General features: G+C 43.5%; 1 protein-coding gene across 1 annotated transcript in view; it reads right to left on the bottom strand.

The window, feature by feature from the left end:
* RAP2A (RAP2A, member of RAS oncogene family) overlaps positions 1-8,003 on the bottom strand; it is a 31,009-nt gene extending 23,006 nt beyond the window's left edge. The window contains exon 1 of the mRNA XM_066176376.1: positions 7,671-8,003. Within this exon, the coding sequence (XP_066032473.1) occupies positions 7,671-7,984 (314 nt within the window). The 5' untranslated portion in view covers positions 7,985-8,003. The remainder of the gene's footprint in view (positions 1-7,670) is intronic.
* Positions 8,004-25,847: the final 17,844 nt, after the last annotated feature.

Genomic DNA, 25,847 nt, shown 5'->3' with positions numbered 1-25,847 from the left:
ATCTTTCACCTAGTCTAGGGCTAACAAAGCCAAGAATTAAAATATTGTCACCATTGCATTTTTGAAGAGTACAGCACCCAATCAATTGTGCGAGTCCCATGACATTCATGTCGAGAAAGGATAACGTGCTCATAACACACCTTTAATTCTCTTGTCTAGACTAGGATTTAAGACAACACAGCTGCCAAAATGCATCCAACCCATTGACAAAGAAAGTGTTCAAGTTGCACTCATCACTGTAAACTGTACCTAGACTACAGTGTTTGCCTTCAGGTAGCAAAAACTGAACACTAGTCCTGTGTTGGAAACCTCTGGAAAACAAACCCAGAACAGAAGAAAACACAACCAAAACCCCCCAAAAAGAGCAGAAGTAAGCTAATGAATAAGAGAGACCATAGAAGCAGATAGCTACAGTTCTTGTTACCTTAAAATCTTTATCCAAATCTTTATACAAGTCACTACGTGCCAGGATAATTTAGCACTGCAGTCCCAATCGCTTCCCTATTCTCTCTCAAAACGTTATCATCACACACCACCTACACAATTTACAAGGAGGAAAAAAAATTGTTTGAGCAACACTTGTAATGCTCCAGAAATTAAATAACCAGTAACCCCAGGTTTTTTCTTAGGTACGAGAAATAAAAATTTGACATTCAATTATTAAGAAGAAAACTAGAAAAGAAATTTAATGTAAGGATTTGATAATTTTTTGAGGGGGAAATCCACCCACTCAGACATTTCATATTTTCATTTAAAAACTTCCAACAGCCAAAGAATGTCTATTTTTGAAATTTTGGTCTAAAAAGTATGCCTGATAACATAAGAGCTTTAACTAAACATAATGTTACCCAGAATGCTTCATGTTTGATCAAAGAATAAAACTTATTTCTATCCACACACTATCCAACTGAAGAATTATTTTGAAAGAAAATCTTAAACTTACTGCCAACAGTGTTGGCTACAAAAAACAGTATTTAAAGAATAATTGTCCTCTCAGCAAAATAGAAATTCAAAGGCAAAACTAGAAATTCTAATGAGCAATGATTTTTTTAAAATAAAGTTTTCCAAATATTCAAAAATCTGTCTCAAAACAGCCTAATGAAGAGCAAGGTAGAAAACATTCAACCCCAAGCATTAATGCCATATTACTGAACTAAGTTGTGAAAGCAATTAAAGTCATGGTTACATTTGGTCTTTAACACATTAAATAGCATTTTTACAACACAGACACAATCAAGCAATACTGCACAGCCAAAAACAAATTTAAGAAGTCTTGCCACATACTGTTCTACTGTCGATAACTGTAGCTATCCAAAAATTATCCACACATCTCTACAACAACACAAGCCACAGCAGCAATTAAGATCCAAACCCAGAAGATGATGCTAAGGAATACAGGCATTAAAAAAAAAAAAAAAAAAAAAAGGCACTATACTCTAAACTAGCACAATCTAAACTAAACACGCATACAAAAGGAGCTTGCCTACCTGGCTTTTTCAATAAAAGTCCAAAGAACACCTAAAAAGCAGGAGGGGATAAAAATATTTATATTCAGTGTTGATATACGAAAACTACCATGTCACTTTACCTTACAGAGAAAAATAATTAAAGCTTGGGAAGGAACACCTATAAAATTATCTGGACTAGGCCATGGCAGTGGAAGGGAGCAGGGAAACAGCCAAAAAACCCCCAAAACATTGGAACACTGTGGTTATAGGCATTGCTTCCAACACATTTTCCACTGAAAGAAATTCAAAGTAATATGAGTATTTCAGATTATCGAGAATGTGAGAGTGGGAGAGTGTGGGGGGGGGGGAAGAATCAAGAGAACTCTGCAAATAAGTAATTAAATTCAAAAGTTACTACAGGAAAACATTAAATGTTATATATTCTGAAGATGCACGAGCACCTTGAAATATCTGAGTTTAAGACTAAGCCAAACAACTTTAAAATAATCTTCTATAGCTTAAAATTGCACATTGTCAGAAACACTTTTTAGAGGATTGTCTGTATATGACTTGTAGGAACCTATAATTTTATCTGACAGAATTAGTTCATTAATTTCAAATTAAAACAAAGGTAGATTCACACACACAAAAAAGTAATCTGAACTCTATACAATGCCTCTTTTGGTCTCTAAAGTTATTTAAAAACACAAGAGCACAAATCTGAGTTGTAGTCTTTCTGTTACAGACACTTTTTTCAGGAGTCTGCGTATCAGTTCCCCAATAAAACACAAGAGATGGCCAGACAGCTGAAGGTTATATATTATAATATATATAATATTATATACAGAGTCTGATATTATCTACAGAGTCAATTAGGTATGACTGACTACTTCTGTCTACCATTCCTTTATACCTCTACAGATGCCTAAAGTATTGACATTTTGTTGTTATAAATGAACGAGGTTCCCGCCTGATAAGCAGCTATCCATAGGTGTCCCTTAACTAAGAAAAAAAAAAAAAAAAAAAAGGAAAAGGGAGACCAGTGGAGTTCTGCTATTGTACAAATGTTTGCCGAGATTTAGAATCTGTTAAACTGTTCTTCCAATGAAGTCCTAAATTTCATCTTATGGGTATCCAAGAGTGGCTGGCAGCTTGGCCAAGGGGAGAATGGGGGCCAAGCTTTTTACCCACTCTGCCTGTTTTTACCTAAAGATGAGTATTCAAAACAATCTATTACATTAAGATTACTGGAAGAAAAAGAACTCTTGCGTAAAAACACTTAAAGATTTCAGTGAGTGCTTATTTCTGCCATCTCTACATAGCTGGCACCTATGAAAATCCCTAGACATTTGTCAATCTTTGCACATAGTACACTTCAGAAGAAACAGAACTTTCCATATTTCACTTGTACCAAACACTTCAGTGTTTCTTCCTAAAAGGCTGAAGCCATATTTGCGGTTGAAGGTGTTATATCAGTGTTTATGAAGAATTCTCTAATTACTTCTCAAAAGTAGAAAAAAATACTTTCTGAAAATAAGGATGCAACATACATAGAATTTCAGAAAACTGAAAAATTCAACCTTGTTTAAAGAGGTCTTACGCTCTTTGAATAAAAACCAATCTTTGATTTCATAGTACTTGAAAAGCAGTATTTTCAACTAGACTTTTGAGCAATTTCTAATTTCAAATATAGTTTTCCAGACTTAATCACCATTAAGCCACTAAACACATCAATCATCACTGACTAAAGATGCTGATTTCATAATTAATAAATTTCAATAATTACATCTCTTGTATGTTTCAAATTACTATACAGAATCCCTAGACTGGGAGGGACAGATTTTCATCCTGATCATAAACCACAGCTACATGAAGAACACTGTCAACTCAAAGACATATTTCTGTGATATTTCATAGCAATATACTTACATAATTTAGTCTGCATTTTCAGGCAATCTAAATAAAATAAATTTTCTAGCCTTTTTCTTCTAGAGAAAAAGAATTAGATTAATGAATAGGAGGTTTTTTTCACTACTTGGAATAAAACAGCACTTTTGAGAAAAGCACTTTAAGTACGTTCTGTTGGTCTCTAAAATACGAACACAACAGTCCTGTACTTAAAGCACAGGTCAGACATCTAGAGAAATTACTGCAAGTGAAGAACTCTGAATTAACTTTGAGTTAATTTTTATTTCTAGGCTCTAGTTTTCTGCTTGAATAAAAATACTTTCCTATTTCATGGAATTCAACTGAAAAAAACACTATAAAAATGCCTATAGAATGGATTGAGAAATCACACTACTGGAGGCTAAACAAGCACCTAGAATTGATATCCAGTGAGTTTTAAACATACCTTCATAAAAGAAAAACATTGGCAGTCATATTAAAAATTAAAATTCAGTATTTGGCAAATACCAGCAGATTCTCTTAAGAGAGCTTTCTAATCATACAACAGACAAACACAAAAGTGTTAGAGACACGCAACTCCTTTTTCCACAAAAATAAAAATAAAATTTACACTACCTAATCTTCACACTCACTAATTACTTCTAAACCTTGACATCTAACTGGGGAGTACCATTTCCAATCTGTTCTTTTGACAGCTTCTCTTCTTCCTTCACCGCAGACCTTTGTTGGCATGGGCCCACTCATCCAATTTAGCCCTGCTCTCACAAATAGAAGGTTTCTCCAGAAAACAGCTCATTCTGAAACTATGGCGAGTTCTGTCTGCAGCATAAACAACTCAATTCTTTGCTGCCAAGCCTGTAAATCCAAGGAAGAAGGCCCCAGAGCTGCAGCACCTACCAATGCACAGGTAACATACTTTGTGTATTACCTCACCAGGAGGCAGCTGATTCTCTTTATCCTTCTTCAATACAGAAAGTAAGCAGTCTTCAAAGCTACCTTATGTACCCTCCATGTTCCTAGCAGTGCAAACCTTCAGCATATGCAAGAATTAAGAAACGAGGCTTAATGGACCTATTTAGCACAAGCAGGGTTCAGAAACCAGTACTAGGTGCCCAAACTAGGAATGGATCAAGGCATTTCAGATGAAGCACCTAGAGGAAGAAGAATGGCAGCTGTGATTTTGTACCACTGTGATCCTTCATCCAACGCTGGCAGCACTCTGTGCTGCAGGAAACTCCAGCCCAGAGTACAGCGAGCACTTCTGAAACCTCTTCCTCATCCTCTGTCTAGGCAGGACTGCTGGGGGTGCACCCATCCACTCAGAACAGGCAGGGCTCCCTTCTGAAGGTAACGCACCTGGACTCTCTCTTAGAAAGATCTAAACCATTTATTTTTTTTTTAACTTTGAAAAGAGGAATACTGTTTACATTTAAAACATTCCCAGGAAAGAATTTGAATTACCTGTTTAAAAGCCACGGAGACATCCTCCACTCTTGATAAAGCTGTGCACCATGACTGAAAGGGATGCAAGGCCTACACCCACTACACAAGGAAGCTCAACTTCATAGTTTTGCCATTAGGGGAGTTCTCCGCAAGCTGGCAGAGCTGGATTTCAGACTAAGCCTACTTATGTGCTAATATTAAATAGCCATTTAACGAGAACAGAAACTAGAGTGGCAAGAATGATCTCAATCTCTTCTAACCACTAAGCTTCAGAGTTAAGTGAACATCCACTTGTTTCCTCTCTTCCATTCATGAACATGTAATTCATTCCTCTAAGATCACTCAGCTTCGTCAGGTGGTGTGAAGGACTCAGCTTAGCTTAGCTGGCCTGGTATGGAGTGGTTAAAACAGGGAAGCAAAAGAGTCAAGTGTGCATCTCTTAACCCAAACAGGGAATTCCAACTGGCTTTTCTACTTCTTGGGAGAGTAATTAAAATTACTCTTTAATTATGGTATAACACAGGGATTCTTTCATCCAAAAATAAAACTAAATAGCAAGGACAATATGTAAAATGCATAGATACCTACCAGTTAAAGACTGAGCCAATTGGTTTTCAGATACAACTAAAGTTCAGAGATTTTCAGAACGTTGTTTTGTATCAATATAAGCATACAGTTGTCATCCAAAACACCCAAGAAAAGAGTACTACAATTATTTGTTTCTCAACACGGATTAAATGCCTTTCTGCAACTGTAAATTATAATTTAGAAGTCCTTGTACAGATGCATATTGTACCTGTAAATATGCATTTTTCAGGTTCAACTGGTAACAAAGATGCAATCTTAAGTCTACAGCACATCAGGTCTTACACTGCCTGCGAACCTAAGTTCCAAAACATAACACCCCCACCACAACCCACAAATGTAAATCAGGCAAGTTAACAAGTAAAAATCTGGTACCCTTGCCGAAGCTACATCCTTTTAATGCATCATATTTCTTTCAACTACAACTCAATTAAAATTATCTGGGCTTGCTAAAATTTTCAGGATTTCAGCTGCATTTAGATTACTTTGCATAAATGAAATTTAGGATTACAATGTTGCTCATATGTCTCACAAAATATCTAACCAAAAGCCTAAAGCTGAAGTCTTGCAGTAAAAGAGCTGGCAGATGAAAAATGAGAGCAGCATTTAAACTCACTCCCAGCAGTGCTGAGTCAATGTAACTATGGAAGTACAAGTTGCTTTCTATACAGCTTCACCTATCTACAGCTTGTCAGCTGGGGTCTGAATGCAGATGCTCCAGCGTGAGGTACAAAGCAAGCTGCCAAAGCCACAGATATAAACTCAGAGGCTAAATGAATTTATAGTGGTGATTAAATACAAGAAAACAAAAAGCATTTATTAATGAATAAAGTCTACCCGAACTACTTAAAAAAAAAAATGTTCTTCTGTAAGGTATGTGCAAACGGCAAGGATGGAAGGATACTGAGAATGCGTTTTTCATAATAAATTCAAAATAACTGCATTACATTGGTCTTTAGAAATCTCTACTGAAAAAGTCAGGACACACATTAAGAAACACCCACTATGGAAAAGTTGCAAGTCTTTAAAAATAGCAGCACTTTGCCTCCTCCCTCCCCTTTCCCCTACTCACCCTCCTCCCCAATTTCAAAATACATCTTCCCCAGGCCTTGGTCTGGAATGGCAGTTTCTGTGAACAGACCATACCCGACCATATGATTAGCCATTATTATTATCATCACCTTTTATGCTCTACTCTACTCTACATTAAGATGCAAATCCAACAGATGTGGTCCAACTAAGTTATTTACCAGGGTTTGCCTTTCAGATGTCCAAGCCAAAGCTACAACCAGTTCCGCGATATAATTACAGCCTCTCTCCACGGGCAGTAACAGACCTCTGTCTGCGACGATCTGGCCAGCGGCATTTTCTCATCTACGCTCTGGTTCAAACGGTTGCTATGATTTCAAATGGTGCATCTACCCTTATTTTAGCGCGACTGGCTGCATTTCAGCCGCTGACATCTGACTGATTGATGCACATCTAAACAACGCAGCGATTATAAAAACAAACTGGCAGCAGGCACCGGTGTTTCGCCACCGTGGGCTCGCTCCTAACAGAGCGGCTGGCGACGAGACCGTGGGAAATTTAAGAGAAACACCAGCATACATGAGGCCTAACACTCACAGCCGCCACTTCCACCGAGAAAGAGGCTGGCGTCCTGCACTTCTAAGAGTGGGAAGTTCATGGAAATACCTATGCAGGTATCTGAACAGGCAGTCCTCCCGCCTGCCGAACGAAAGCATCCAGGTGCTTCCCCTGCACATCGGCCACAGCACGTCCACCAAGGAAGTGCACTCGAGGGCTGGCTGACCCGATACACCACTGGGGGAACTGCTTTTCCGCCCCCACGGTTCCAGCCTCTGGCTAGATTCCCCACCTATTCCGTACGGGAGCGCCCCAAACTCCCCGCACACGCGACTCGAGGGAGGGCGAGCGGCGGAAACCACCGGAGCCCGGGGCCCCTGCGCCCGGCTCCGCCAGCCCCGGCCGGCGCCCGCCCACGGGGAGCCCGGGGCTGCGGGCGCGGCTCCGGAGGGGGCGGCGGGATGGGGGGAATGCCCTGCCGCCCGGGGGAGGGCGGAGGCAGGCGGGCGAGGGAAGGGAGCCGCGGGGCAGGCACCTGAGCGGGCGTGGGCAGCCCCCGGGCCGGAGATCCGGGCACCGGGGCGGGGGAGGAGGGCACGGAGGGGGGGAGCGGGAGGCCCGCAGGCCCCGGCGGGGCGGGCCGGGCCGCAGGTGGGCGTCGGGCGCGGCCGCCGGAGGAGCGGCCGCCGGGCAAGTCACCTCTTGACGCGGATGATCTGGTCGCGCATAGGTCGGATGTCCTGGAAGCTCTGCTGGTTGACCAGGCTGTAGACGAGGATGAAGCCCTGCCCGTTCTTGATGTAGAGGTCCCGCATGGAGGCGAACTGCTCAGTGCCCGCCGTGTCCAGGATCTCCAGGACGGAGGGGGAGGCGTCCACCTCGATCTCCTTGCGGTAGAAGTCCTCGATGGTGGGGTCGTACTTCTCGATGAAGGTGCCGGTCACGAACTGCACCGTGAGCGCCGACTTCCCCACCCCGCCCGAGCCCAGCACCACCACCTTGTACTCGCGCATCCTCCCGCCAGCGCGGACCGCCCGCCCGACCCGCACCTGCCGACGGCCCCTCCTCACCCCCCCGCCATCGGCCGCCCCGCCCTGTGCCCGCCGCCGCAGCCGCCTCCGCTCCGCTCCCCGCCCGGCGGATGCTCCGGGCCGCCGCGGCGGCTCCTGGGCGGCGCTGCCGGCGGCGGGGCCGCGCTCACGGGCTGCGGCGCGGCCGGGGTGGGGCGGCGGCCCCGCCTCCTCCTTCCCGTGTCGCCACGGCAACAGCCAACGGGGCGGGACGGGGGAAGAAAGAGCGGAGAGGAGGAGGAGGAGAAGGAAGAGGATGGGCACCGCCCCGTCACGTGGCGCGCTCCCCCCTTCCTGCCCCCGGGCGCGGCGGCCGCACGTGATGCCGGCGGGCCGTGGCGGCGCTGCTGCCGCCGTCGCCGCCGTCGCCCGTGTCCCCTCCCGCGCCGTCGGTCTCCCGGCGCCGTCGCCCTGGAGACACGGCGTCCCCCGGCGCCGCTGCCCGGGCCGGCCCCGAGCGGGAAGGGCCAGCGGGCGGGCACGCGCGGGGGCGGGACGAGCCAATGGGAGCGCGGGCCGGGCTCCCGCGGTTCCGCTTCCCGGGCTGCGGGAGGCGGCTCCGGCGCGGTAAGTTCGCGCCGCTTCAAACCTGCCGGCTCTCCGGCCCCGTGAGTCCCGCTGCTGGGTGTAAAAGTCAGTGCGGTTCATCACATCCGTGGCAGTGATCCCGCCGCCGTGGGTGCCTTTGGACGCACTGCGGTCTGGGCTGTGCCTGCAGCGGAGCGGCCGGAGGTGTTCGTTGCCGGTGGGGGCCTGCTTTCTCGTCCCGCTCTGATAGAGAGAGAGGGCCAGAAAAGGTGGTGGTACAGTTTGGGTAAAGTGCTCCGTCAAAACAGTATGGAAAATGGAGGTGATTGATGGGATGGAATTCACAGTTCCTTCCAGGAACTGGTATCAGTCTGGAAAGATGCTCACACTTGTATGCTTGTCTTTCTGCTATGAGACAGACTCCTTGAAGCTGCTGCTTTTTTTTTTTTTTTTTTTTTTTTTCTTCTTAAACATAAATGGTTGGAACTATTTGTTACAGGGAGTAAAGACTTAGTTTCCCTTAGAGGGTTAAAGGTCAGCCTGAGCCCTTAGTCTGCTGTTCAGATGCTTTCGGAAAGCTGTTGGAAATTTGCCCAATCCTGGTGCTGCGTTTCTTGTTGTGCTGTTCTTCCCACTGCATTGTCATGTCTTCGTCTGATCTAAGGGCCAAGGTGTTGGCCTGCTTTCCAGGCAGGTCCGGTTCTGCTTCCTTTTTGGCTTGTTTTGATGTTTCCAAACCCTGCAGTGGCAGATGTATTAAGGGCTTTTCTGAGCACATTTGTCCCTGAGTCTTTCAGTTAAATGCTTGCCAAGTGCAGTATTTTAAGCTTTCCAGTGTTTTGCTTGGGCATACTGTTTGGTTTTTCTTCTCTGTGTTTTTGATTTTTTTTTTTTAATTACAAAGCTTCAAAACCAATTTTTCTTAGTAGGATGGCAATAGCTTTGGTTCATCAAGGAGAAAGAAGATTATTTGCAGGCTTCTTGCAGTTCCCATGTCCAAAGCTGCCAAAGCAAACCAGAAACCACACATATTTGAGGGATTTAAATATATCAGTACCAAAGAGGTGGACAGTTTTTTGTAGGACTGTCAGAATACATTTGTAAATATTGTAGAGCCTGATCAGAAGCGAGTAATAGTTTCAATGAATGACTTAATTTCTGCTGGTGACTTGAGTCGTTCAAGTGTTAGAAATGAGCCTACAAGAATGTGTAATATCACAAAATACAAGATACTGCATGTACAGATTAATAACTATTTGTAGTGTGCATCCAGGAACCCTCCAGCAGAGTAATGGGAAAATACCTGGATTTATTAGTCAACGATGAAAGGAAGCTGCCAATTTAAGGTGGTTGTGAAAAAACTGAGTGTGACAGTGGTGTGCACACAGCCAGGTTTCTGGGTGAGATTTTAATGTATTAAATGGTGAGACATTACTGTATCCAGTGCTGATAAACCATGTCCAGGAAAGAGGAGTTTGTATGGTACTTCCTGGAGGGTTACTGGAGATGAACAAAGCTTATCTACAGGAGTGCACTGGGAATGTTTGTTTGATTAACCTAGGAAAAGCAAATGCAGGGGAGGGTTATGAGTAACCAGTAAGGCAGGGTGGAGTCAAGCTCAAGCAAGTAGGCATTTAACCTAATGCACAACACTGATGGAAAAGCACGGATCTAAACTGGTTATAACCTAGATAGAAGACTAAGCCCTGTCTCAGTGCAGTGAGGGTTTTGTCTTCCATGAAGAACAGTGAAAATGGACTTTTCTAACAGGCTTTAGAAAATTCTGTTGTGCATCAGAATTGGAAGATTATATGTAATTTTGCAAAACAGATTTAAGTGATCAGTGTGGGAGGGTGGAGTTTTGGGCCTCCCTGACTCATCCTGAGACCAGAGCAACCTCCTGACGTTCAGCAGAAAAAAAAGTTGTTCTCAGGAAAAAAGTCATCAACTGCTGGTTCATGATGAGGAGGGTGGGAAGGCAGCGGTTCCGGAAGAGGTAACAGGAATGCTCCCACTAAGATTTACACCAGGTGTTCAGTCTCTTAGATTTGATGGGCAGCAAAATGTTATTTTACTTAATTGTGTATGCAGGGACCTAAGAAATGTAGAAACTGGAAATACAGAGGAATGATGTATACGGAGTATGAAGGGTGTAAAAGAAGATGTAGGTTGGTCAACTGGAGGAGGTGCTGGATGCATGGAATGGCAAATGACTGTTCCCAGGGATCTCACCATTGCTGTTGTGAGGCTGAACATCTTGTCGTTGCCCTGTTTTTCTGAACTTCATTTCTGATTGTAATTCATCTGACAAGAACAGCAACATTGAAATTTCATCTAATAAGTGCTGGAGGCTCAGCCCTAAAAACAAATACAGTATCAGTTATGTGGAGTTATTTATAGTGAGGTGGAGAACATGGGGTCATTTAGGTGCTGCCAGTCTTTTTTTATTGCATGTTGCTTATACTTCAGTTATTCCTTACTCAAGAATGGGAGAAAAAAAATAAGGTAGTAAGTTGCAGGGAAAGAGAAACTTCCTGCCATAAAAGATTGAATTGGGCAAGGCTTGCCAGGCAAGTATCTCATCCCACAGCGTGCTCTCCCAGTGTGACTTCCTTTGTAGCATCTCACAGGGAAGTCGAGAGTCATCTAGTCCCCCTGCGCTGTACAGCTGGGCTTTTGCTGGCTTCCTAGGATTTAGAAACTTCATTTTTATTGCTCACTTCTCAAGTCTTTTTATGTCTTGTATCGAGCTGTCTTATTTCAAGCTTCAGTGGCCTGCGGCTTACCGCAGTGTTTTATGGTAGCCTGGAGTTTCTCAATAAATATTGAATTTTTATCTTGCGCAGCAACCAACACACTGGTTTGCAATTTTTTTGCTATTGTAGCCTCTGACTATGCATTAGGTTATGTATTTAAAAGAGGAAAATGGCCTCTTAAATCTATTTCCATTTCAAAGCCAGGGTTTGCCAATTCTTCACTGCTAACAGAATCAGTTGCAAGATACGAAGTGTAGCAGTATGAAAGATGGGGGAATCCGTAGTTCCCTCCCTCTGAGAGCTGGTGTTGGTCTTCTGACCCTGAAGCCTAAGGAAATGTGTGAGATAAAGCTGTCTGTGCTACAGACTGTTCTGGTGGACATTTGTTTTCCATGATCAAGTGTTATTTTAAGTGCATATTAGTGGAGGAATGTGGTTTTCTGTCCTTGCTTACCGTCATGTCTTTACATTCAGGCTGTCAATGCAGTTCCATTATCACATGGATTTCTCCTAACTGTGTGTCATTACAGTGTTTAGGAAGCGTTAAGGATTAAGATTTTGCTTAGTCTTTAATATTTCTTGCTAGATTATATTATTAGTACTGTCCATAAGGTTGTTATCAAATTAAGAATGCAACTAGGACTTGGCTTACCTTATCCTTAGCATTTTCAGGTGATCACACTGGTAATTTCCCTTTCATACCGGCAGTAAAGTTGTCCCATTCTTTTACCAAGTGCAAAATTGTAAATGTTTGACACTTTTGTTTGTGCTTTCTAGGTGAGAGTAGGAACTATCTGAGTGTACCTGTAAAGGCAAAGGAGGCTGGACCTCCTCCATCATGTCTGGTGGCAGTCGGGATCACCCAGGAGCCCATCAGAGACAGCCAGCACTGTCTCCAGCCTGCTGGAGGGACTAGGATTTGGGGTTTAATGTACCACAGTGGAAAAGCATGTTACAGAAGAAATGTTTCATTAACTTTTTTTGCTTGCAGGCTTGTTTGGGTTTGCTGGAGTTTTTTGTCTTGTTCTTAAACAAATTTAAGCCCTCGTTTTGGAAGGTATGGTGAGCATGCTTTAGTTTTGTAGTGGTGAAGCCTTGTGTGAGCTCTGAGTGAGATGACTTTTGTGTCTGTGTCTAGCCTCACTGAAGTCAGGGGTGCTCTGTGCCGAGATGAGAATGCAGCTCTCCACAGACCTCACTGTAAGGCAGAGTCAAAATCTGCAGTGATGAATTACAGTCGTCATTACATGTCTGCATTGGCTGGGGCTAACAGTTCCCTACCTGCAGGGATTCATTCCCGTGTGCCATCCTGGGCTCAGCACCCTAAGGTGGTAAATTAGGCTGATCTATCCAGTGTAGCAGGTGTAGTGGTCATGGGAAGACAATTCACAAAGCTCAGGTAAGCTCTAGGAAATTCTTGGCAAAACGGAGACTTTAGCACTTGGATTCCCAGCAGCCAAGCATGCTGAGTGGGGAGATTTTAAACCAGATGATCGGAAATGTTTTTTGGGCAACTCTTTTCTGCTCAGTTTTAATTGCTTATAGCCTTCACTTAAGCATATTTAGAATCAGAGAGCCAAAACCTGAAGTGGTTTCTTGTCCTTCCTGTGATCCAGAGGGGTGAAAGCAGACCATGGAAGCTGGCTCCCCAACTCTGCCCAACCCCACACTGCCATTCTCCCTCGGACACCTGTGCTGGGCCATTTCAGCTCGCTGAACTTGTAGAAAGTGAGCCCAGAATATAAATCCAAATTGTTTTATAATTCCTAGCTGCTAGGGGCTCAGCCATGCAAGAGAAACAGAGTTAACACCATCCTCAACTTAAAACAGTTTAACCCCCCACCTATTGATTCCCAAGGGACTGTTTTGTGTTGCGAGGGAAAACAAATGAGATTACATTCCAGCAGAATGAGATTCAATTATCGTGTTTTACCTTACAACTACAGAGGACAACCAGTGTGAACACAATTACTGTGGCTCCACCAATAGATACTCATTAAATTGCTGTACCTGCCACTTTCAATTGTGTGATCCAGTCCCCAGGGTTTGGGTTCTTCCGGTTTTTTACAGTTTGAAAGAGATGGGGACAATAGGAGTAGACATACCAAAGTCTTCTCTCAGTCATAATTTAATTTTCTAACCAGAAAGGAGCATTAAGGTGGCTTCAATCTCATGGGTTTATTTCAAAATTTGATAGGTCTGCAGATCCCCATGGCTTTCTCATTACTGATCTTTCCTAACATTGCAGGTTAACTGTTAAAAGAAGGGGATGACTTGTTGAGGGGTAGGAATGATGATTTTTTAACTACTTTATGGAGTCAGATGGCCATCCCTGTCATGTATTAAGGTCATTGTGTTTAATGGAAGGTATTGGTTAAATTAAAAAAGAGTTATTGCTCGTGGCCCCTTTTTTTATTAAGAGTGAAAATTTGATCAAACCATTCCCCAAAGTGCCAGGAAATCAAAGTGGAAATAGTATGAATTAACTTGTGACCTGATTTTTACTGTTTTCAGTGGGTTTGGTGGACTTTTGCTGATGTATTATGGCATTTCACAACAAAGTTTTCCTTGCTTCCCGTAAAGCAAATGAAAAACCTTGATGGTGCTATTAATTTTAATTAAAATTCCACTGCATATTTAAGTTTTTTAAGAAATACTCATCATTAATAAAGTCAAGTTAAATAGCTGTTGTTCAGATGTTTGTTTAAAACAGGGGAATCAAAACAGTCAGTTTCAAGATAAAAAAACACAGCAAAGTAAACTAAAACCAGGTAATTTATTATTCTATTTGACTTTCATTCTTTCTCCTTATGATGTTTAAAAATAAATCAATTCATTCACCAGAATTAAGAGAAAGTTAAGACAATGATAGTCTTTTTTTATTAAGATATAAAGTTTTGCAATATCTGTCACAAGTCAGCCTTTTTTTTTTTCTGAGTCACACTTAAAATAAGTTCTTCTTATACTAATCAGTGTATAAGCATCAGGGACATATATTTCATAAGTATTAGATTTGTAGATGTCAATAAATATTACAGTTAATATTTTCTTTTATGTGGTTATTTTTAGCAAAATATTCAGAACTGAAATTGTTAGATGCCTTAATTGCTCTGAGTTATACTGTAAATTAAAATAAAATTTCCAATATGCTTTTCACAAAAAAAAGGGGAAGCATTTAATATTGATTTCACGTAATCCAATCATAACTTAGATGAATTCAATTTAGTACATGAACTAAAACTGAGTAGGTGATTTTGGTGCTTATCCGAAGGCGTGGGTTTGTTCTGAATGAATGTTTGGATTTACATCATTTGTTCTGGTCGAGTTGGTTGCTCTGGCAAGGATCCCAGTCACAGTGGGAAAGGCCTTGGAAGGGTCCCTGGGGAGGGGCAGGTTTTAAGGGCAGACATGGAGAGGTAGGTTTAAGGAGGGCTGGTCACTGCCTGGGAGATGTGACAGCCTCCAAAAGACCCAGCTGCCAGTTTGCCAGCAAGCACTGACCCTGTCTCTGTACACAAGGAGGTGGACAAGTGTGCCCAGCTCAGGCATGGGTCCTTCCCTCCCTTCCTCCCTCCCTCCATCCCTCAGCGAATGCACAGACAGGAGCTAATTCAGGGGTGATCTGGGGCTAGGGAGGAAGCTCTCACCTGTACAATAACTTGCCTCTTTCTGTGTGAAGGCCTGGAGTTTCTGTTTGTAGGTGCTTGTGGAGCCCAACCTCTAATTAGTGGCAGAGGAAGTTTTAACCAAATGCTTCAGAATCGTGTGGTTTACATATTATCTTTATCAACACAGGAGCTACTAAATGCTGGCCTTCAAATTTAAACGTTAAAGGCCTGAAAATAATTGCCTCCCAACACTGACTATTGGGTTTGCCTTTTGGTCTTTAGTTATTGTTGCTTCTTTTTGCTGCTTCGTGATAGATTGTTGGGATTTTTTTAGCAGAAACCAGGAATCTTATGGTTTTGATCCCAGTAACTGTTGCTTTAAGACAACCCAATATCATAAGTTTTTGCTAAACTCATTCTGAGGCTGAAGAAAAGCTTAACGCAAGGAAAAACTAAAAGGAGCTGAGTTTGTGAGGTGTACAAAGCTCTCATACTTTTCATTAGGTCTTCAATGCTGTACGTCAGTGCAACACTGACTCCTGTTTTCAAGCAACCTTTCAGAGGTGTGTGTTGTCGTGGGAGGTGTATGCAAGCAGGAGATCTCCATATCCTACTTTAAGAACCACAGCTCATTTGCTTAAGGAAAACAAAACAAAGAATTAGGTCCAGCCCCTCTTGGCATTTCCTCTTGGGCCTTCAGTGAGAGCTGATACAACTGCAGGTGGATGCTTGCAAAATAATTTGGGAACAACCCACAACACACCAAACAAATCCGTAATGTTAGATTTTTCCAGAATTATTTTGGGACTTTCATATAGATCTGGTCCCACTGCACAGAGATGAACTTTATCAGGATAGGTTTTCTGGGACAGATTCCAACAAGATTTTCATGTGGTTTTGGGATGAACATACTGGGCATATTAGATGACTGATGAAAATGCTAGAACTACTCCATGACAGTCTTCTCAAGGTGGTTAGTGTCTGGTCATGCCTCTACTGGAAAAAAAAAATCATCATTGAGGTGAAAATATGTGTGCTGGCATGTGTCATGTTGATTTTAGAGAAGATGTATTTTTATCAGGTAACAGGATGCTTTTCTTTACATAGAGGGAGATATGAACAGCAAAATTAGTGGTCGCTGTGGCCCTGTAATGTTCTCTTAAACCATACAAATTAGCCACCACCTGTCTAGGTAAGGACTAGAATTTTCATGAAATACTCTTATAAACAAAGTTTTAAAATTATTAAGAGAGTGCTGGAATAATTGGTGTATTTTAAAAAGTGATAATTCAATTTCCATATGTTGTCTAAGTACTTCTGTGTGTATAGATAAGAAGACATAAAGGAGATTAAAAAGCAAGAAGTCTTTGCTGCAGTGTTTTTCCATGGACTTGAAAACCTTCAGCCAGTGTCTCAGCTACTATAAATTGGCATAAACTCCAATATCTTAAAGCTGCATTAGTTTATGTGACTCAAGGAGATGACCTCTGGGATTCACGGGACCACTGTGTAAATACTAGAGCCTCCAACCTGCCAGGGTCAAAAGAAATAATGCCTTTGGTACTGTCCTGGCTCCATGCTTACATTTTGCTCTTTGATTTAAGCAACATCATGTGAAGCAGAGCAGGGATAAGGGAGCCTTCAGCAGCTCTGCACCTTTCCCCAGCAGAATCCCCACCAGGCTGTTGCCATTTTCATCTTGCAGATGGAAACTGATGAAGAGAGAAGTTGTCTCCTTACTGCGGCGCTAAAAAATGCACTTTCTTTTTGGTGGACAGAAGAGGCAGTGGCAGAGCTTTCCAGTACTAAGTAAGGTGCAAACCCTTCTGAGGAACATCTGACATGACAAGAAAATTTTGTTCCTCCAAGCCTCTCACTTGCCTGTGGAGTGACACACAGGGAGGTGGAGAAATGCTCTTGCAGTGCTGCAGCTCTGCCCTTGTGCCCACACAGATGCTTCCTTTGTGTCAGGACAAAACAAATTGTATGGTTCCCACTGGTCTACCTGTGCAGGGATGGGTGGATGAGCACTCAGGGTTGGAGCTGGGCAGGCTAAATTGATATGAATGTAAATGCCTAAAGAGCAGGCCTTTAAAATAGTTTTATTTTTCCCCTGAGATAGAAAAGGCAGTGATGAAAAACATTGGGAGCTGAGGATTGGCAAAAGGTGCCAATCCAAGCTTTATCCAGAGTTAAAATGCAGCAGTCTTGGGAGGTGCCAGGGATGCTTCTGGCAGGAGTAGCAGAGCGCAGAGCCATTCTTCCCTGCAGCAGGTTTGCTGTACTAGGAGGCATAGTTGCAGGCTGCTATCATCATAAGCCTCCAGCTATTTTTATTTCATCAAGACAAATGCAAAGTTTGCCTCTGAACAGATAGAAAATGCTCTAAGAGAGTCTTGGGCTTTTTCTAACATGGGAAAGATGCAGCGAGCCAAGCCCTGTGTCCTGTGCCCGTGTGGGTAAACGTGTGTGGAGAGACACCAGGAAAGGCTGAGGAGCAGTTACTGGAAGGCTGGGTTGAAGCTGAGAGAACAGCTGTATGTGAGCCTGTGTCACCAGCATTAAATTATTGGGATGGCTGCAGGGTCGAGGGCCAAGGGCACACAAATCCAGCCAGGTCTCTCTTCTGAAGGAGAAGGAGCTTTGGCAGGCCCTTGGCTGAACAGAGACCATCAGTGGCCGAGGGGCGCTCAAGGGCAGAAACAGGCAGGTGTGATGCAGGCAAGCTTTATCTTACCTCTGTTGCTTTGATTTTTCAGCCTTCTGATTGTTGTTCATTTCTACTGGAGTTTCTCACACTTGTAACAAAAACAAAGACTGATATGTTGTAAACAAAATATTCTTTCTAGGGGGAAGGACAAATTGATGGACTTCTAAGTTGACCGCCGGGGTCAGAGGGGTGTTCCTCTCGTCCCCCAGTCCTTGACCAAATCCCAAAAACTATGTAAGTTGAGATCCCCCAAATAAACATTCATCTCACAACCTGACGGGTGAGTGTGGTTCTTTTCTGTCCTCTAGCGACACACCTCAGCTGCCTCTGAGATCTGTAGGTGCCCTGTGGAGCTAATCAGCCTCCCAAACCCCCAGACTTCTTAATTTTACTAATTTAAAAATAGCCTCAGGCTCCTTAAGGGGCTGCTGCTGAGGAGACTCCCTTCCAACCCAGCTGGCTGAAAGGGCCCTGTGAAACTCACCTGCTCCCTCAGGTCCTCCACAGGGATGTTTTCCAAGTGTGGCAGAAAACTACATTTTTATATTTCTGTCTTTGCATTGCTCCAATTCCTCAATGTTTTGACAGAAGGAAACATGGCACAAGGGGATGGCTACAGGGAATGCCAGTGCTGTCATACAGCAGAGATTTGGCAGAAGAAATCCCAACAAGAAGCCAAAAGGACTTACTGTAGAGGCCACAGACTTTCCTTCTTCACACTTACTAACTTCTCAGAGAGGTCCTGCTACTTCTGATGCCACAGCTTAGGGGAATTTGGGGTTTATTTCTTTATAGTGATACCATTTTTCATGTGCAGGAACAAGACAGCTGGTGAGGCAGTTTGGATTCTGCCACAGGATGTGTTGAAGGAATGAAGGCATTCTCCAGGCTGTCCATCTGAATCCTCTCCTTTGGGCCTTCCCATTACCTTCAGCTCTTCCGGAAGGCTGTAGGATGTTCCTGTGGTAAATCTAGTAATCTGCTGGACAAAGCACTAGGCACCTGAGAAGACTTTCTATGGCTTGTTGACAGCCAGTCTAATTATCCCTCCTGTGGTGATTGCCACAGACAGACACACACTTAGGGATCCTGAAAAAAAAACCATTGTGTAAAAAGATGAGGTTCTTCCATTTCCATGAGACGGGGTACTTTTCACTGCTGAGCAGCTACCCACAGCTCCTGCAGAGCACGGGGACTGTCCATAAATCCACGCACTAGCTTCTCCTAATACCCTGCTCAAGTAACCCAGCCTGAGTCTATTCCCTTCAGCTGTGCATCCAGCTCTAGCAATAAGTGTTTAATCCCAGTGAAGTCCAACTGCTGCAGGTCTTGCTTCTGCAGGACCCCACAACAAACTCTGGATGTTTCAATGGGTATCAGCCCCTGTGAATGGGAGTTTTGGACACCATGATGCTGCAGGATGCATTTCTAGATAAAACTCACCTTGGGACGTATTTACATTGCTGGGCAGACTAAATCCAAGTTCTACAAATGCCAGATCTTATCAGGGTCATTGTCTTTATTAGTTCTATTGCAAATTGGCTTGAGTCTACAGACTCCTAGAGCATGAAACCACATCCAGCTAAGTCTTAGAAGCTGAAAACTAAAGGAGATGCAGCTGTTTCTCTCTGGAGCATTCATGAGGTAAAATAGTAGCAGTAAGGGGAAGGAAAATAGAGCAGTTTCACTGATGTTTTTTAGAAAGAATATAAAACAATCCTTGATTTTAGGCACTTTGATGGATTATTATTTGGTTTTAATGGAGTACTTTTCTGAGAATAGCAGAAAAAGCAGTGTCAAGAGGGAACAAACTTCACTTTGTATAGAGAGGAGCTGCTGAGTAGAAGTGCTGGAGTCCTTTATTTAAATAGGAATAATTATATTGCACAGGAAACTTGGATTTGAAAGCAGTTCTTCTGATACTCCAAGAGTAAATATCTGCAGTATTCACCAAAGCCCAAAGGCTGATCTCATCGCATCAGATCATCTGCATTATGGCTAAAATGAAAACAAAGGGAGAGGAAACAAATAATAAAGGATGTAAAATTCCCAAATGCCAGGTCTAAAAGGAAGTCCTTTCCACCAAGATGGAAGATAGAGTGCCTTTTAGAGTGAACATCTGATGCAGATGGAGGTGATTTGCAAATAAGAGAATAATAATGCTGCACTTGGTTTCCACCAACTGGCTTCTCACCACGAGATGTCCCCTCACTGCTTTGCATCTTCTGCTGGTGTTTACATCATACCCAAGGAGCTCTCATCAAAACCTTTCCTGTGGACAGCATTCACTGGGAAGGACTGGAAGACTTCTCTGGCCAAATCATAGAAGGCAGAGATTGCTTCTACTGCGGAGGTAGAGTTTTGCTTGCAGTCAGCCTGCTCCATTTGTCTTCTTCCTGATCATAAAATGTTGGACAGAGCAGACGAGACATTGTCTGCATGGAAGTCAGATCCTCTCTAGGAAGGCTTACACCACTTTACCTTCCATGCAAAACAAATCCATAATTAAATGATGCTTTTAATGTTCTGACTGTTGTGGTTTCCTGTTTCAGTTATGAAAATGAAGTTCATTTGGTCAATTCCATGGGAACTAACTCACAAGGGCTTCCATAATCTTGCAAGGAGCTTCTCTGTATGGTCAAGAACAGCATTGGCCCTTAATTTGGATCTAAGGGTGTCCTAAGGAAGGCCAGCAGAATCAAGTGGGTGAAGATAAAAGCCTCTGAGTTAAGACAGGATTGGCAAATGTTTCTCCTTAAATAGCAAAAGGCCGTTTCCCCCCTGAAATTTCTCTAAACAGAAAAAGATTCCCATTAAATGTGCATGTGTAGTGGTGGGGAAAGGTGTTTGATTACTGTAGAACAGATCACTTAAATAATCTCATCTTTCAGGCCACATGCTCAATCTGTGGGGGCAAGATGAATCAGTTCATTGCACCTATTACAGTCCTGCAGTGGTGCAAGGGCCACAGCATGCTCCCCGATCACATGATGCTGTAAAAGCCTACATCATCTCTAGAGTCAAAGGAAGAGAAGGGGAATAAGATGCTTTGGAAAAACAACCACCCTCAGACAAAAATAAAGGCACGGAAGCCAGCAGGTGGCATGGGGTTCCCATGGTGCATATATGCTTAGAAGAGAAGCTTGGGTGAAAGCCAGAGCAAGAAGGAGCTGGAGACAGGATTGAGAATGCACAGCACCTTGCTGTGTGCCCCAGCTTGATGGAGGAGGGGTCACACTAGGCACCTCTGTAGGCAGCAGGTCTGGAAAGGCTTCAGAAACACCAATTCTGCCTAGAAGTTCAATGTTGTTACCCTCTGGCAAAGCCTCAGTCACTCTCCATTTGCTTATACAAGAAACCTGAGGCTGAATGCAAAAGGCCTGAATTTTGAGTGGTAAAAGCACATTCCTGTTCTGCCTGCACACAGAAAAGGATGCTCAGGAAGAAACTATTGCCACTGTTCAGGCAGTCCTTACGGTGCTATATCTGGCAAATAGAGTGGCTGCAAGTAAGAAAGTGCCAAGCTGGTTGACAATTTGATTTAATTTGGTTTCATTTGCTTTATAGGCTCTCTGTATAGAGTCATAGAATGGTTTTGGCTGGGAGGGACCTTTCAATGTCATCTAGTCCAAGCCCCTACCATGGGCAGAGACATCCTCAACTCCACCAGGTTGCTCAGAGGCCTGTCCAGCCTGGCCTTGAATGTTTCCAGGGATAGGGCATCCACAATTTCTCTGGGCAACCTGCTCGAGTTTTTCATAAAAACCAGAATTCTGTCTTATAGCTGATCTAAATCTACCCTCTTTTAGTTTAAAATCACATCATCCCTTGTCCTATCACGACAGGCCCTGCTGAAAAGTCTGTCAGCATCTTTCTTAAGGGCCTCCCTTAGATAGTGGAAGGTGCTCTAAGGTCTCCCTGGAGCCTGCTCTTCTCCAATTAATCACCCCAACTCTTTCAGCCTCCTTTCATGGGAGAGGTGCTCCAGCTCTCTGATCATCTTTGTGGCCCTCCCCTGGACTCACTCCAACAGGTCCATGTCCTCCTTATGTTGGGGACCCCAGAGCAATCAATCTAACAAATAAGTTGGTGAGAAAAACACCAAACAGAAGTTCCCATACATACCTGCAAATCCAGCCTCTCTCACGATCTGATTGAAAGGAAATAAAATGAGAAGTCCCTTGCTACAGCAGGAGTTGCCAGTGTGTGTCTACTGCTGCCCAGAAGCACTTACCATGGATTCCAAGGTAACAGTTGAGGAACGGGCAGTACCGTCAACCACGGGACTTCCTCCAGTGATCGCTCCTGCAAAGTTCACACTCGTGGAGGAGTGCATTGATTTTCAATTAGAAGAGTTCAACCTCATTTATCTCCTCTGGAATGGGTATAAAGTAGCCACCTTTAAGGTCAGTAGAAAGGAAAACCCTTTCCCATTCTGAAGATAGAAAGTCCACTGAAATCTGTTTAAGGCTGACCACTTTTTCCATGTGAGCTCTCTTACACCTGTACTTGCTAATGTAGCTTTTCTTTTGAGCCCATCTGGCTTGAGGAAGAACACAAAACGGGACTCTTGCCTTCCATCATCATTTATCTTAAACCTAGAAATAAACATGTAGGCTCTACCAATGTCTGTCCAAGGACAGCTTGTTATCAAGACTTAGAAATTAAAGCAACATAACTACTTTGGATAGAGTAGGGTACAGTCATTTCACATGTTAAAAAGAACAATTTATTTGCATACAGGGATAGTCCATCCCATTGCAACTGCACTCAGCCAATGTTGTACTGACAACATCACACCTTCATTGGCATAATTGAAAAAAGTCCATGTGGAAGTTAAGCCTGAAAAAATCCTATCACATCCTAAAGGGTTACTATATTTTGTCACTCCTTACAGCATGGTAAGACATAAGAATTGCTTGAATTCCTGTTGTCTATTTTTCTGAGTTTCTCAAGAGTTTTATGAACTGTTCTTTACCTTTACATCTGTGAGCCCAGGAACATGCTAAGTGATATGAAAAAAAAAAATTCTAGGGACCATAGTAGGAGAGAAAAACCTTAAATATGTAAGCTGAACATCCTCCAAATACCTACAGAGAAGATCAGGATTTTTAACTATCAGTCCATTTCAGTCAATCTCATGATTTTGTGATTTCTTGTTATGATGGGTGTTTTAAAAGCCTTCATGAAAACAGGTGGGATTCATTGACTAAACTCATCTAAGGTGTTGTAGAGTATCTGAGACACCTGCATGGGGCTGGCAGACAAGTTAACATACTCACCCAGACCTGTGCTCCTCCATAGCAGCATAATTAGGCCAAGTGGGTACCCTACAGTGTCTTATTTGAAACTCCACAGCTACAGAGAAAGCTGGATCCCACTGTAGCAGTTTTCCAAGTGTGAAAAACTAGCCCACTTGCAGTCCTGAGCTGTGCTGTCAGCTACTGACTTTAGCATCTCTGGATGCGCTCCACTGGCATTCAGTGCAGGGCCTACAACCATAAGGAACTAAGAGCACTTCCTCCTCCTAGCCTTGCAAGAAAAGGAGAGGCAGTCATGGCAAATGCAAACAGCTCAGGTGTAGCACAGGCAGCATCTGCATGACCATCCCTGGGGGATGTTCCTCACACCACTGTGGTCACCCTTGCCACCTCCATATCCTTGCATCTCTTTGGTCTGGTGGCGCTCTGAGGAGCCACACAGGCCACACCTTGACTGTTTTGTGACAATTAAGACTAAGGAAGACACTCACCAGAATTTGTTTTCCTTAAAACTAATATCCAAATCCAGCCCTTTGAAGATGAGAAGAGCAGGGCGTCTTTCCTGTAGTGATTTTCCTAAATCATAAAGCCAAGTGCCTTCCTCATATTGCAAGAAGCCTTGATGGAAATAATGTAACTGCAACCCAGCACTGAATAAGCAACTTAAACCAATACCTTCCTTTCACATTTCCTGGTGTTGCATTTTTTCCCCTTACAGCAGAAGGTATTTTCATGTAATTTAACATGTAATTTATTTTCTACAATTTCTATGGTTTCTATAATTACAGAATTAGAAGAATAACAATTTAGAATGCATTTCCATGATTTATCCATTCACAGATAATCAAACTCTCTGTTCCATACCTATATGCTTGAATACATTACATACCAGCAATAATGCAACAGTTGAGGTGATTTTGCTCTCATACACACCCACTCCAGCAATAAAAATCATCTTGACCCATGTAAAAAAGCCTCCAGAACTGTCAATTATATGACATTAAAAAGGCAGGCTACTGGACAAAAGGCTTGGCTAGAGAACTGGTTGAAGGCATAAAGAGCATGGTATGCTCAGATGATCGTATGGTCAGATGCCAAGAAGGTGTACAGCAATTCCAGGCGAGGTATTTTTTTTTTGGTCCCATGAATTCATGCAATAAATGTCAGTAGCAGGAGATTCAATGCCTGCACTGCTGAGCAGCCTTGCTCACAAGTCCTTTTATCTGTTTTCACCCACACTACAGAAATGTTGGGTTGTTCCTGGGTTCTCGTCTGGAGTGAAACAACAACCCTTTCTAAAAGAAAACCCAGTTGCTGTTTTAGTAACTTGCTGAAGAGTCACTCCCAAAGTGCAGCATGAACAAGGTTCAACCAGTTTTGGCTTCCTTTACTGTACACAAACATGCAAAACTATCCCAGCAGGCTCTGATCCCTCAAATGTCACATCCCCTTTTGTTTCATGCTTTTAATTCCATTGGACTGCGAAAACACCCCAGCGCTCAGATTACTTCAGACTTTTGAACTGACAACCAAGCAAAACATAGAGAGTAAGTCTTAAGGCCATGGCTACTCCACATGGGGCCAGGGGAGGTGCATGGCCAAGCACGGTGTGTGTGCACCAGGCAGTCTGCTGATGGCTGGTGTTGGGCACCAGCACACTGCTGCAGCCCTTAGCCTGACAGACAGTGGCCACAGACTGTCCACGAGGATGTGCATGGCGGGGGGCGGGGGGGTGGAACCAAAAGTTTCTAAAGGCTCTTCTCTAGAAGTAACTTGCTTCATTTTGGAAACTCTGATGTTATCTGAAGGGGATATGCTCTGCATGTGGACATGTACTGACACTGTGGGTTTGCTGTGGTCCCTGAAAGCTCATCGCTTCCATGAGCACTTCTTCAATGCCAAGAAAGTGTCAAAGTTGACAAGAAACAAAGCAGCTTTTAGACAAGAAAAGTGGCATGTCCTGACCTTCTTGGCAGCTGACAACTGTCCAGGGTGGGGTTTAACATAAGAAAGTGTCAACAGACAGGCTTCCTGCTCCTGAGTCATTAGGAGTTGAATTTTAATCATTTGCTGCTTCTGCTCTACAATGCCCTTGCAGCCTTGTAATGCTCCAGTCCTTCCCTGTCCCTGCAAGTCATCCTGTTTTTCCTCTCCATCCCACATACTCGTTCTCAGTAGGCTTCTGGCTCAGTACATCCGTGATACATCCAAAAAGACTGGTTGATCTGGTGGTTTTCCGTATCACTTGTGACTGTGGGCTCCTTTCAAACCAGCCCTGTGCTGATGAAGAATAGACAACTTTACGACACAAACTCTTCTCTATTCTGCAGGAACTGTATTTCCTTTCTTCAAAAGCATTTAAAAAAATTAATCAGAGAAGGCAGTGTGAGGAAACCATGGAGTTGCCAGCCAGAGGTTTTTATCCCTCCTCTGTCACTAGCTTCCCATGCAATCTCTGCCTGTGGGCACACAACTCCTCTGTGATACTGCTCTCTCCAGAGGAACTAGCAGATAACAGGGATTATTTGCTGGTGTAACACTCTTCAAGATGTAGGAAAGAAAAGATGCAAAGGATGTGCCACCAAACATTCCCACAATGGTCAGGCAATTGCGAGCCACACCCCTGGGGTAACCAGAGCCTGCCTGCACCCTGGCGTGTGTAGGTGGGCAGGAAGGGCTCGGGATGGCTGTTGGAGGCTGGAGCTGTGTGGTGCGGCATCCTCGGCAGAAGAAGGGAAGGGCATGGGCTTCCTCACACAGCATCTGCATGTCCTGCACCTGGGGACTGCACTTGAGGATTTGTTACCTGAAGAAACAGTTAAGGAAAAACTAAAACAAAACAAAAACTTTTAAAAAGATTCCTCCACTTTCTTTAGGTGATTTTTGTTACCCCAGGCCCCTCCTCCCAGAGTGTCCCACAAGAAAAGATCACCCCGACTCCAC

This window comes from Chamaea fasciata, unplaced genomic scaffold (assembly GCF_029207755.1).
Source record: "Chamaea fasciata isolate MVZ Bird 193981 ecotype frontalis unplaced genomic scaffold, bChaFas1.0.hap1 SCAF_2, whole genome shotgun sequence".
In the NCBI taxonomy this organism is placed as follows: Eukaryota; Metazoa; Chordata; class Aves; order Passeriformes; family Sylviidae; genus Chamaea; species Chamaea fasciata.
The sequence above is the reverse complement of the archived record's forward strand: the minus strand, read 5'-3'. Positions and strand labels throughout refer to the sequence as shown.